The 13,605-nt window shown below is 52.0% G+C and overlaps 2 protein-coding genes across 2 annotated transcripts in view; one reads left to right on the top strand and one right to left on the bottom strand.

Annotated features, from left to right (window-relative positions):
• The window catches only part of PITPNM3 (PITPNM family member 3), a 93,642-nt gene extending 81,004 nt beyond the window's left edge, over positions 1-12,638 (top strand). Inside the window, exons 17-20 of the mRNA XM_006922411.3 lie at positions 21-170; positions 3,241-3,424; positions 6,876-7,004; positions 8,510-12,638. Of these exons, the coding sequence (XP_006922473.1) occupies positions 21-170; positions 3,241-3,424; positions 6,876-7,004; positions 8,510-8,812 (766 nt within the window). The 3' untranslated portion in view covers positions 8,813-12,638. The remainder of the gene's footprint in view (positions 1-20; positions 171-3,240; positions 3,425-6,875; positions 7,005-8,509) is intronic.
• Positions 12,639-12,809: 171 nt separating this feature from the next.
• Positions 12,810-13,605, bottom strand: part of PIMREG (PICALM interacting mitotic regulator) — a 9,714-nt gene continuing 8,918 nt past the window's right edge. Inside the window, exon 6 of the mRNA XM_015597352.2 lies at positions 12,810-13,507. The gene's annotated coding sequence lies outside the window, so the exon portion shown is untranslated. The remainder of the gene's footprint in view (positions 13,508-13,605) is intronic.

Below are 13,605 nucleotides of genomic sequence, written 5' to 3' on the forward strand. Positions count from 1 at the left end.
CCATAGGTAGTACCTTTCAGGGGCGACCAGACCTGTGCGATGAGCTACCTCACGGTGCTGCCCCGCGGCATGGAGTGTGTGGTGTTCAGCATCGATGGGTCCTTTGCAGCCAGCGTGTCTATCATGGGAAGTGACCCCAAGGTCCGGCCGGGGGCAGTGGATGTTGTCCGGTGAGTGCTACCTCCTTGCAAGGGACATGTCCTTCTGGGACAGGAGCCAGAAGACCTGAGAGAGATAGATGCGTTTTGTTTCTGGTTTCCTCTAGGAATTCCACTGGTCTCCGGGCCATGAGCTGGGAAGTCCTGGCTTCACCTCCAATATTAATTTCCTGAGCTTCCTTGAGAAACTCCCTGCCACTTTCTAGTCCCTAGTTCCTCCCTCCTTCTCTCCCTGCCCTCCTTCTTCCATTTATTCTAGTGCTGTCTGAATGTTCTCTGCAGTGAATCAGTCCTGGTCGCTCACATTCTGACCCCAATCAGAATCAAATCAGTGTGTTCTGATGATCTCTTGCTGTGTAACAAATGGCTCTAAACTTAGGAGCTTAAAATAATAATTTATTATTCTGTCTCATGATTCTGTGGATTGACTAGGTTCTGCTGAAAGGTTCCCATGTGGGTCTCTCTAGTGATTGCAGTCAGATGGTGGTCTGAGCCGGGGTCATCTGAAGGCTCCACTGGGCTGGACATTCAAGAGGGCTGACTTCTGAATGCATATGTGTTCCTGCGCTGGGTCTCTCTTTCTGTCTCTCCACATGGCTGCTCCATGTGGCTAGCCTGGGAGGTCTCAGACTATTTAGATTTTGCACAGGGTGGCTGGCTTGCCCTGGTTCCTAGAAACCCAGGTGGAAGCTGAAAGCCTTCTTAGGATCCAGCCTTGCGAGTCACAGTGTCCTTTCCACTGTATTCTATTGGTTATAAGCTAGTTGTGGGATCAGCCTAGATTTGAGGGGAAAGGACCACATAAAGGTGTGAATACTGGGACACATGGTTCACTGGGGGAGCCATCAAGATGAGCTAACACACAGTGCTAATTGAGAGATGGGAGCTATTCCAGCTGATTGGAGAAAGCAGAGCAGGCTTCTTGGGAGAGGTGGTGTTTGTGATAGTCTCTAGGATGGATGTATATATTTTTTCATACCATGCCATTATACAAATATTAGCAAAAGAAGAAAGGTGCAAAGAAGAAGATACAAAATTGATTTTGATAGGCCAAGAAGGACAAGGACAAGAAAGAACAGAGCATGTGGGGACTAGATGGGACAAGTTCAGGGTAGTTAGATTGTGGAAACCAGATTAGGACAGGGCAGAAGGTGTGAATAGAAGCACAACCTTTCAGAACTATTATATTGCTAAGAGGAGTGTAAAAGGGTTTGCCAAGAGAAAAGCAAAAGAAGTACCACTTTAGTCCCTCCTGCCCTCCTTGCCTCCCTCCAGCCCTGCCTCCATCCACCCTTTCCTAAGCCAGGCTCTGTGCTGAGCACTGATGCAGAGAGAGATCCTAGTGGGAGGAATCTCACAGTCCTGTGGAAAGAACAAATCACCAGCATGAGAAACTGATCCAGGGCGCCAAGTGATCAGAACTCCAAGAATGGATCTGATTCAGGGCCGTGGGAGTTCTTGGGGTTGGGACAAAACTATCTGGCCTCATCCCAGTAGCAGCGATTGCTTTGGGGAGAGAAGACTAACCTGGCTTAGGGGCTCCTGGGAGACTGCCCATGCGAACTGGCCCCGTAGGAATTGGTCTTGGGCAGGCTCGATCTCATCTCAGAGGTCAGCCTCCCCCTTGTAAGGCTAGGTCATTTATTCCCATTATAACATCTTCTCTAAACCCCCTCCTAAGTCAGCATCCCACAACTGGAAAGGGGAGGCTGTGCTCCTTTCTTTCTGGGGATCCATCCAGTGCTCTCATCTCTGTCCTGTGGGCTCCTACGGCCACTGTGGTGCTCTCCAAACCTTGCTGCTCATCAGAAACAGCTTTTTGTCATCACAGATCACTGGACCACACCTTAGAACTAACCAGAATCTCTGAGAGCGACACCTGGGCCTCTGTCTTGTTACAAAACCTCTCTAAATCTCTTAGATCATCTTCCAGGTTTGAAACCCCCCAATCTATAGTGGCCAGTTGGTGGCTAGTGCTACAAAAGCTCTACTTTACATTGGTCTTGGGCAGGCTCGATCTCATCTCAGGGATCAGCCTGATGCCATGTAAAGTCAGCTGTAGGGGCACAGAGAAGAGGCTGATTCTGTTTGGGAAGCAGGGAAGGCTTCCTGAAGGAAGGAGCCTGGAAATATGGGAGGATAGGAACATAGGATGCAGCCATGATGGCTGTCTAAGGGAGGAGTCTGCAACAGAAGAGCACAGGGCTTCTCTGGGACAGCCAAGCAGCTCTTTGTGACTGGGGGGGAGGCCAAGTTCAAGGGCACAGCATGGAGAGCCTCTAGTGCAGACAGGCCTTGTGACTTCAGGGCACTGAGGAGCCAGGAATAGGTTTAGGCAAAGAAGTAGTGAAGTTAGATTTGTGATTTACAGACATCACTGTGAAAACAGTATAGGGGTTGATAGTAAAGCAACTGCATAGAGCACAGCATGCCAGGCATGTTTGAGATTAATTAATTTTATCCATGGGATGACCTCTGCAGTAGTTGCTATTATTATCCCCATTTTGCAGATGGGGAAACTGAAACGCTGGGGTTTAAGTAACCTGGCCGACACTGCATGGCCCAGGTTAGATTGGTGTTGGGGGGACTGGAGGCAAAAAGGCCTCCCAGAAGGCTCTTGCAGTGGTTCAGGTGAGAGACGGGGCCTGAAGTAAGGCTGAGAAATGGATTAAAGTGAGAGTGTAAAGATCTTTCCTGGTGGAATGAAAGGCTGGTTCACTGGTTGGAAGAGAGAGGGGCGGTGGAGGGAAATGAGAAGAATCGAAGGTGGCTTGTCTTTGGCTCCGGAAACTTGAGTGATGATGGCAGCAGCATGGAGATGGGGACATGAACAGAGGCAGCAGGAGTGGAGGTATCAGTGGGCTGTGGGCATGCGGGTCTATGGGCCATCCAGGAGAGATATCCAGGACTCACAGGGCTCAACCAGGAGGATGAATTTGGGGGTCCCCCTGGTTTTCCCCAGTGTTCCTCTGAGTAGCCCCTCTGGCTTCTCAGGAGGGCAGCAGGTAGGGAAGGCCACTGGGCAGCAGGTGGCTTGAGCAGGGCTGGGGCTGGGCTGGACCCTGCAATGCTGTCTCACCAGGCATTGGCAAGACCTGGGCTACATGATCCTCTATATCACGGGGCGGCCGGACATGCAGAAGCAGCGGGTGGTGTCATGGCTGTCCCAGCACAACTTCCCACAGGGCATGATCTTCTTCTCTGATGGGCTGGTGCACGACCCACTGCGGCAGAAAGCCATCTTCCTCCGCAACCTCGTGCAGGAGGTGAGTTTCTGGCCCTGAGGCGGGGCTTTGGCCTGAGAGGGGATGAGACCTCCAGGACCGTCCTCCACACTCCTCTCCTCCTTCCTCAACCTGGTGGGGCCTCATCCATGTGCCCTGCCATCTCCCACTGTGCAAGTGGATACCCAGTTTGCAAAGCACATCCACGTGGGTCTAACTGGGTCCTTTTACAGCCCTGTGAGGTAGATATTATTATTCTCAGTGAGAGATGAGAAAGGCGAGCCTCACTGACTTGTCCAAGATCTCAGAGTCAGACTTTCATCTTTTATCTCCTGACCCTAAAGCCTGCACTCTTGTCTCTGCATTTGGTTATTCGTTCAACAGAAACCTAGGTGCCTATTATGTCCTAGGTCTAGGGGCCACACAGAGACAAAGAGAATGTGGGACATGCTCTCCAGAGCTTTGACCTAGACCTGGGGTTTGGTTCTCACAGTATGTTCCCAGGACCCACAGCACAGTACTCCTGGGAGCTCATTAGAAATGCAATTCTCTGGCCTCACTTCAGACCTAGTGAATCAGAAACTCTGGGAGGGGCCCAGCAATCTGTGTTTTAACAAACTCTCCAGGGGATTCTGATGTTTACAAAGTTCTGAGGACTGCTGATCTGGAGCAAGGATTGACAAACTATGGCCCAAGGGCTAAATATGGCCCACAGCCTTTTTTTATATGATCCGTGAGCTACAAATGGTTTTTATACTTTTAAATGATTGGCTGAAAAGTCAAAAGGAGAATATTACTTCCTGACATGTGGACGTTATATGAAACTCAAATTTCAGTGTCCATAAATAAAGTTTTATTGAAACGTAGCCAAGCTCATTTGCTATGAGTCGTCTATGGCTGCTTTTGGGCTACAATGGAACAGTTGAGTTGTTGCGACAGAGTGCAAAGCCTAAAATCTATATTATCTGGTCTTTCACATAAAAAGTCTACCAATCTCTGATCTAGAGGAAGAAACACATGTGAATGGACAATTTACTGGTGGGTAATTAGAAAAGGCCTATTGGCAAACCGAGGAGAAAGGGCTGGGGAGACCAGGGAAAGCTTCTAGGAGGTGGTAACTTTTGAGCAGAGTTTTGGAGCATGAGTATGAATTTGTCAGGTGGCCAAAGAATCAGCAGAATCGTACTGAGGTACGAAAGAGCCTGGGACAATCTCAGAGCTGCAGATGTTAGGGATAGGGGGTGTGTGTAGGGTCAGACCCAAGTCAAGTGGGAGCGGAGGCCCTGGAGGTCATCAAGGACCTGGGCTTGGCAGGCCTTGAAAAACTTGGAAACCAGGCAAAGACCATGAACTCTGCTGAGGGCAGTGAGGAGCCATGGAAGAGCTTAACACAGGGGAGTGGCAGTGTCTAATTTGGGTTGTAGAAAGAGTTTTTTTTTTCCCCTGGTGGCTGTGTGGAGAACAGATTGGTAGGAGAAATGAGAGGCTAGTTAAGGAGGTCAATTAAGAGGCTGTTGCCCAAACAAGAGACAGGAATCCAGGTGGTGGCCATGGATAGAGAAAAAGACATGGGTGAATGAGGAGATAGAATTGTCAGGTCTCAGTGATGGTTGGATGGAGGGAGTGAGGAGCTCTCAGATGTCCATCTTGGGTGACCAGGAGGGACGGAGGTGCTACTAACCTTACCGTGATCTCCATGGAGGCAGAGCTTGTGTCTGTTTTGTCACTAATATATCTCTGGCATCTGGAGCAATGATGGCACACAGTAGGCACTCCATAAAACTTAGTAGAATGAATGAGTGAATGGATGAAATGAGAAAGGACACAGAGGAGGACCAGGCTGGAAGAAGATGAGCTAATGTGTGGACACATCAGGGCTGGAATGGCCATGGGACATGAGTCATTCCAGCCCCAGCTGAAGCAGGTCAGTGAAGCCACAGGAGGGGGCGAGAAGAGGCTGCACTGGGTCCCCGACAGCAGGAAGAGGAGCCAGCTGAGGAACCAGAGAGCCAGATGGGGAGGAGACCAGGAGAGAGAAGTTTCCTTGTGTCAGGGAGGAGAGGGTTTCCAGAAGGAGAGTGTTTTTCTTGTAAAGATGTGTGGTTTGGTGAGAAATGTTCTCGTGATGAAAACTGGACACTGATGACCTTGGTGAGGAAGGGACACCTCAGAGGGTCAGGGGGTCAGAAGCAGTGGGGTGAGGAGCCGAGAAAGTAGGTCTTGGCTCTGATGGGTAGTACGAGTGGGAGTGGACTTGCTGGATTGAAGTTGTGGGAATGAGCTAGGGCATACTGGGAGGCAGGACAGGGTAAGACAAAGAGGCTGCTCCTTTCTCTGAGCTAAAGGCAGTCTGGGAACAAAGCAACCAATGAAGAGAGGGCCAGTGGACTGAGGAAGCCCTCTTTTTGGTTCAACCGCCAAGACAAAGTCACCCACAGGACAGGGTAGCAGCTCAGGGAGGGAAGTAAAAATTGGGAAATGTTTTTATCTTAGGGAGGTGGATCAGGAAGATTATGTGGGGCCAGAGCTGTGTTTCTCCAGCAGCTTTTAGTTGTCAGCATATAGAATTGGAAAAGGTGGGAGTGGAGAAATTCCAGGCTGAGGTATGGCCAAGTGAGTGTAGGAGGAGGGTGAAGGGCTGTCTCCAAGGTGGAGGCCAGAGAACACGGGGAGGCCACAGTGAGCCCAGGTGGGGTGAGGAGCATGTGCGGCAGGAGGGGTGTGCAGAAAACAAAGGTGTGGATGAGGCTGGAGAAGAGTCTGTAAAAGACTTTGGGAGGTAGGAGTGGGGTTAGCCTGGGAAAGCGGATGTTCTGAGTTCAGAGGGGATAGTTCTGGGTTCAGTCCTGGAGGTGGCAGCCACTGACCTTAAAGAAAGCAAGACATGGAGAGGCTCAGGTGGTTGGTGGATCATCCATGTGGACAGGAAGTCATCCCAGTGATGATGGGACTTAGGAGGAAGAAAAGCTGGGACCCAAAAGTCTCTAGCGAACTTGGAGGGAGGGAGGGTGGAGAAAAGGAGATGGCATTGGTGGGGGCTCAGAGTGAGGAGCAGCAGGATGGTGAGCATTTTAAAGGAGGAAGTGGTTTCATACCAGTGGGATAGGTGAGGATCTGGAGGTGACACTGGCGTGAGGAAGAGCTGGGCAATTCTCTTAATTGGGATGAGGTTTCTCAGGAGGACATCATACCAGCCAGCACCAGGGAGTGGCCAAATGGCGTGCTATAGTCTGATGTGGTGTGGATGGCACAGGATTAGAGGCCAGACAGAACTGGCTACAGTCTTGGCCCTCAGTTTCCCTGTCCGCAGAGGAGTTTTGCCCAGTTGTTACAGAACCTATTAATAGTGCTGACTCCATGACTTGGAGTCTATCAGTGTACATATAAAGGGTCCTCAGGTAGGGGCTCCTTTGAGGGGGGGGGGACTAGGAATCTTTTGGGGGAATAGTTTGACTTGGCCTCCTCTCCTACCGTGAACTGCCTTGTGTTCCAGTGCTTCATCAAAATCAGCGCTGCCTATGGCTCCACGAAGGACATCTCTGTCTACAGTGTGCTGGGCCTGCCACCCTCCCAGATCTTCATTGTGGGCCGGCCCACCAAGAAGTACCAAACCCAGTGCCAGGTGGGTGGATGCTGGGCTGGGGGTAGGGACTGGTAAAGGGTAGCGGGGGTAGGCGGTTCATTCCTTTATTTGCTCATTCCTTCATTTACTCATTTATTCATTCACTCAACAAATACTACTGGGCCAGGCTTGTGTTGGAAGCAGGGGATAGTCCCCAGGGGAATCGGATGTCATGCCATCCAGTCTAGTGGGTGATGGAAAAATTTGCAGACAATGACAGTGCAGTGTGGCAAGAACCATAATGAATGATAGAGAGCACAGAGAATTGTGGGGCCTCAGCCAGGAGCAGCTAAGCTGGACTCAGTCAGGGTAAGGCTGGTTTTGGGGAGTTTAAAGGAACTATCCAGGAGGTTGGAGGAGCATTTGTGACAGAGTTAGCAGCAAAAGCAAAGGTCAGGAGGTGACAGAGAACATGCATTTCTGGGAGCTACACGTGACTCAGCCTGGCTGAGTGTGATGTGGGAGTGTGAGAGTGGGCTTGGGGGCTAGAGTAGCAGTGCATCACCATGGCCTGTGTGCCTTGCCAAGTTGGGACTCTACGTCTTCAGATTGCATTTGTGATTCAGAGAGATCCCTCAGGCGGCAGGTAGAAGGCAGATGGAGGAAAGTGGTGGCAGGGTGGTGGCAGAGAGGAGTGAAGGCAGAGGGTCTGAGAGGTATTTATAGGCAGGTTGGATTGGTAATGAACGGATCCAATGTGTGGGATGAAGAAAAGGGAAACCCGAGAGGAAGCGGCAAGATGGTGAGCATCTCAGAGGAAGAGGTGGTTTCATCTGGAGGGGTAGGTAAAGATCTGGAGGTGGCACTGGACTATGTCGTCTTGGTGATGGGGTGTCATTACTGGAATGAGAAGCAGGTTGAAGGAGCAGATTGAAGGGAAGGTGATGATCTCCTTTTGGAGCATGCTGAGTGTGAGGTGTCTGACAGTGATCAGCAGATGGAGGTTCAGAAGATGGAGGGACCTCAGAGTGGGGACTGGTAGAGCAGTGTTGATCTGAAACTCTAAATTTGCTCACAGATCATGTGGAGATCTTGTTTAAGTGCAGATTCTGAAGGCCTGGGTTGGGGCCTAACAAGGGTCCAGGTGCTGCTGCTGCTGACCCAGGGACCAGACTTTGAGTAGCAAGCTGAGGACACAGTGAGAGGGATGGGCAAGAAGGGCAGCTGTGGGGTCAGAAAATGTCAAAATTCCATGGGGTAGAAGGTGGATGGTGCAAGAGACTTAACGTTTTGGGATTGTAATGAAGGTGACAAAGATGGAAGTTTCACACCCATCAAGAATCTAAAGAACTCGAGTTGATCAGGGGTACAGATAGGCGAGCTCAGCTGTCCAAAGCAGAATGGGGAAACTTAAATGGTCATGAGTTTCTCGTTTCCTGGAGGTTCCATGGAGAAGCTAGAGACCCCATGGTAGGGTTTTAGGGTGGAGGAAGGGTGATGGTGGCGGGGGGTACAGAACAGGGGCCTGTGCCACCCTGCCGTGCTGAATCCTGTCCCCTCCGCAGTTCCTGAGCGAAGGCTACGCTGCACACCTGGCGGCACTGGAGGCCAGCCACCGCTCGCGCCCCAAGAAGAACAACTCGCGCATGATCCTGCGCAAGGGCAGCTTCGGCCTGCACGCGCAGCCGGACTTCCTGCGCAAGCGCAACCACCTGCGTAGGACCATGTCAGTGCAGCAGCCAGACCCGCCCACCAACCCCAAGCCCGAGCGCGCCCAGAGCCAGCCAGAGTCTGACAAGGACCACGAGCGCCCCCTGCCTGCGCTCAGCTGGGCACGTGGGCCCCCCAAGTTCGAGTCGGTGCCCTGAGGGCCAGGCTGTGCGTGGAGTAGGGGGGCACTACTAAGCTGCCTGAGGGGACGGAGAGCTGCCTTCTCCCCGGCACAGGCCTTTTCCTGCTTTTTCCCTCCCGTGTCTGTCCAGCAGTGTCCGACCACAGCGGGGAGGGATCCTGCCCGGCCTTGGGGGGCTCCCTAGGCTTCAAGGGGGTGAGATCCCGGGTCTTAGTGCAGCCGCTGCTGCCACCCCTGTACCTGCGACTTCAAGCCCAAGTAAGGGTTGATGTCTGTGTAATCCTGGGGGTAGGCCTGCCTGGAGGTGGAGTGTTTGACAAAGATGACCAGCTCTCTGAGTTTGTGAGGCCTCCACAGCAATGCTAGACAGGCCCTAAAGGGAGAAGCCCCCAGACCAAGGATCGACAGCCGCTGGCAGGTACAGCTGATTGGCTGTCTGGTGGAGGGGCTAGTGGCATTTGTGCCTGCCTTCCCTGTGACATCCTGGGTTACCATCTTGGGCCTGGCCTCCTGTGGCAAAGCGGCCACTTTCTGGGAGAGGATGTCCCGGGGGCTCATCCTGTGTTCAGGTGTCTGTCCATGGCCCTTGGCAGGTGGGGTCTGGTGCTGATGGTGTGTCTTCCTGCAGCTGTTCACGTTCCCCCTTCTTGTCCTCAGTATCTTCACTATTCTCCCGTGGCCCTGGAGGACAGTTGTTACTCTTCCCAGAGTCCTGCCTGGTGCCCTGCCTTGTGAGGCTTCCACTTTGGGCTCTGGCCTAGCTGGGCTAGCTGTGAGCCCTTGAGCCAGTAGCTGGCCCTCTCTGGGCCCTGCCTCGCTTAAATAATTGAGGGATCTCAGCTGAGATAGGTGTGAGTTTTTGACTCCTATGCTGTCCCATACTTCTGCCCTCTGAGGCTTTTCAGGTCTAAGAGCCCCTCTGAGTGCCCAGTGACCTATATCGGCCCCACAGTCTGGGAGCGGAGCTCTGGGAGCAGCTCTTGCCCCACTACTTCAAAGGAAGCCCCTGGGGTTGGGGGAAGGGGTCCCTGCTCCATGGAGACATTTGCTTTGCACTGATGCCCAAAAACGGTGTCCCAGGGAGAGAGACATCCTCCCAGAGGGCAATGATCTGGCTACTCCTTCCCAGCTCTGCCCAGACTGGCTCCGGAAAAGGCATAGAGCTGAGATCCCAGAGTTCTGGGGGGGTGGTTCATGTAGTTTTGGCTCAAACTGTTGTATTCTCTCCCCTTCCTCCTGCCACTCAGCTTGGTTTGGTGCCCATAACCTCCTGTTGGGTCATCCCCTGAGGTTGGCAGAGTGTGGCTCTCCTGGGGCCCCTCAAAGCCCATGCCGGCCCTTGTGCTGCGGGGCCCCTGGCCTGGGCGTTGGTCTCCTGCACTCTCACCCCCACTCTCTGGCCCAGGCCCACACCTGTGTGGGGCTACCTGGGCTTGCCTCTGAGCCCTGGCAGGCTGTCACTGAGGCTGGTCCAGCTCTTTCAGCCAGGGCTCTGTGTCAGGGCCTGGGCTGCCCCGGGGCCCGGACAAATGTATACACAGCAGGCACCTGTGTCAGCTCAGTGCCGCTTCTGCTCAATGTCTACCTCTTGCAGTTCCCATGTGGCCAGTGTCTTCCCCGACTGCAGCTGCTGGTGGGGGCGGCTGGCACCACCGGCAAACCAGGCACCCTGCTAGGGCCGGAGGGGTCCAGGCCCCCAGCCCCCACCCTGCTCTTTCTACTAGAAATGTGTCTTCTGCTAGCTCCTGCCACATCCACCCAACCTGTCAGCTCTCTTCTCCACTTTCAGCCCTACATCTGCATTTAAGCAGCACTGAGCTGCAGGCAAGTCTGTTGGGAAGGAGTGATCACCCTCAGCTTCCTCTCTGGTCCTGCCTCCTGGTGGTTCACATTCCTCCCTTCACATGTCATCATTCATGGCTCTCCATAAGGCCCCAGCTCATGTGGCATGGCCGCCTCCACCTTAATCCTTCTTTTCCTTCCCAGAATATACCCTGAATTAAACTTGGGCAGACTTAGTCTGATTCTCTACCATCTCCTTTTTGCAGAAGCCACTGATGTATTACTCTCAAATAATTATCATGAGATACTTCTCCCCAAGTTCGATTCCCTCTACCCTTTCTGAGAACCCCAAGCTTGGAGCAGGAGAGAGAAAGCATGCCGGGCCCCTGGGGAATTTGGCATCTGAACAAGGTTCTGTGGTTCTGGGGGACCAAGCTGGGACATGAGACCCAGCAGGAGGGCTACCACTCCTTCCTTTCCGGAGCTCCCGGTTGGGGCTCTGATGACTCACATCTGAGATGCTGAAGGTGTACAGTGAGATATTGTGAACACACGTTCTAGGAGCTTTAGTTGGTGTGTGACTGTGTGTATATGCGGTTCTGTGTGGTGACCAGACTCAGATAATGAAGGTTTCAGTACTGCTTTCCTGGCAACTTTGTAACTAATATGCACTTTCTCTACTAGTGGTTTGTTCAATTGTGTCTGTCCAGTTACGTTGGAGAAAAAACAAAGAACCAAGTCCTGTTGTTCTCTGGAGGTGGGGGCTGCTGCCTCTTCCAGAGTAGTTCTGTGACCCAAGTCTGGCTGTTTTCTAGAGAATCCATCTAGCTTCAGGTGTGCCTGCTCCTCAGGAGCTGGAAAACAGATTTTCCTGCCTGACCAAAGCTCCGTTTCTTGCATAGCCTGTTAGTTTTTCCCAGTCTGGTGGCTGTCTTGACAGAGGGCCTGTCTGCCGCCTTCCTCTCTCTTTGCCCTGTTGGGAGTTCAGGGTGCACCCACAACTGGCACCTGGGTTTTTTCTAAAGAGCTTGACTCCTCCCTTAGGCTCCACAAAATATTTTGAAAATAAAGAAGACTTCTCATGGATTTGAATGAATGCCCCTCTTGCCTGGATGCTGGGCCAGAGAAAACAAACATGTTTAAACTAGTATTCCAGATTACTGGGAGGCGGGCTCTCTGAAAGAGGGGAGGCTGAGTCTCATGGCTTTTAAACTCCTTTTACTACCCTGGAGTCCATACCCACACCCAGAAGTGTCCTGCTGACAAAACGTGGCACCAATTTTTAAATGAAAGCTGGACCTGAGGCAGAGTCCAGAGGTGGTGCGGTTTTGCACGGACACTCTCTAACCCAGTGCAGGTGTGGCCCTACCCCGGAAGGGTGCCCTGACTGTGAAGGAGCCTTGCAGCTGACCCCGCCTTAAACAACTTTTCCACCGAATCCCGGGGGTTTGGGTGCCAAGTGCTCTGGAAACCTATTCTCTTTGGCTCAGCCAAAAGAAAAGTCACCTCCCTCCTTCTGCTCCCTCTGGGCTTGGGGGAGCTTTCTTAAAAATCATAGTTAGGGTTAAGTCCGAGCAGCAAGGCTTGGTCTGGGTCCTGCTCTCTTTGCTGAGGAAACAACAGAGTGATTGGGATAAATATCAGTTGGTTCCCACTCTCCTTGGGAGAAGGAGAGGCAGTTGACACCAAGGAAGGGCAGGACAGGAGGGCAGCTTGCTCGTGGGGACCCCCACCCTCGGACCCCGCTGTCATTTTCTATTTGTTTACTTGGTGGTGGCAGCCTGTCTGATCTTGTCTGTGATCTGACTGTTCCTAAGTGTGTAACTCTCAGTATTATCTGTGGTGGATGGTTCTGTGGTGAAAAAGGTTTATTATATTACTCATGGCTGCCTTGTACAAAATCCGTTAGGAAAGCAAATGTAAAATATCAGATTTCTAACAAGACAAAAACAGCATTATGGAGTTAAAAGATTTTTAACAACTGGTGTTGATTTTGATGTGAGCTGGTTTTTAACTCTCAAACATTGTCACTTAAATAAAAACCTTATTTGCCTTTAAAATGTGCTTTGCTCTGAACAAAGCTGAGAAAACTTTCCCATTACTTCTGTTCTCCCTGAGCTGGGGGCAGGCTGTCTTGGAGTGGGGATGAACTAGGGCAATAAAGCCTAGCCCCAAACCACAGACCTATGGCCCAGAATGGCATGAGGGATGGCAGTGACAGAGAAGAGATGTCAAATACAGAAAGAGACTTTATTATAATAGAGAAAGTAATGTTATCTAGGAAAGTTACACACTGGTTTCTTTCTAATGACAAAGCAGATTTTTTAAATAATTTACAAAGGGCAGAAATTGCTGCCGAGCAGAGCTACCCCTCCTTGCACACCCACAGCGCCCTGTGCTAAGAATATAAATAGGTACCCGTGGGCCCAGGGTCTCAGAGCCCGGAAATCCCTCCTATCCCTTCTTCCAGAGCAGGGACAGGAGCTGGTTCCCAAGAGCCTCAGCACTGGTGACAGAGGGGGTGACTCCCTGCAGCCCCCACTCCTGGGCACATAGCTCAACACTCGAGCATCTTCTAGAGCCTGCGCTTCACATTGCAAACAAGGCAATAATCACAAGGCTCAGGTGTGTGGTGTATTTCAGAGCCCAAAAGGGGATAGGATGAACAATCCCCCACCCCTCTCAGGTCTCCCGAGTCACTCTCGGGCTACGGCTGATGGTCACTGGTGGGCCCAGATGTGGCAGGAGCCGGAGAGCAGAGGCGCCAGGGCAGCCCCTACCTGGGACCTTGTTAGTTGGGTCTTTGTTAGTTGGGTCCTTGTTAGCAGCGGCCCAGGGGCGCTGTCGACTCTCGGGGACTTCTTCCAGGAACTCACGGGGAGGCACGGATCCTGGGCGTGGGGGCGTGAGGGTCAGGTATGGCTTGCTCCTGTAAGACAGAGTTCCTTTCATGCCCTTCACTGTGCTCAAGCAGGGGAAGTATGGGAACTGTAGACTTCTCTGCAAAATGAGGAGCTGAAAGGGGGC

This window comes from Pteropus alecto, unplaced genomic scaffold (assembly GCF_000325575.1).
Source record: "Pteropus alecto unplaced genomic scaffold, ASM32557v1 scaffold398, whole genome shotgun sequence".
NCBI lineage: Eukaryota > Metazoa > Chordata > Mammalia > Chiroptera > Pteropodidae > Pteropus > Pteropus alecto.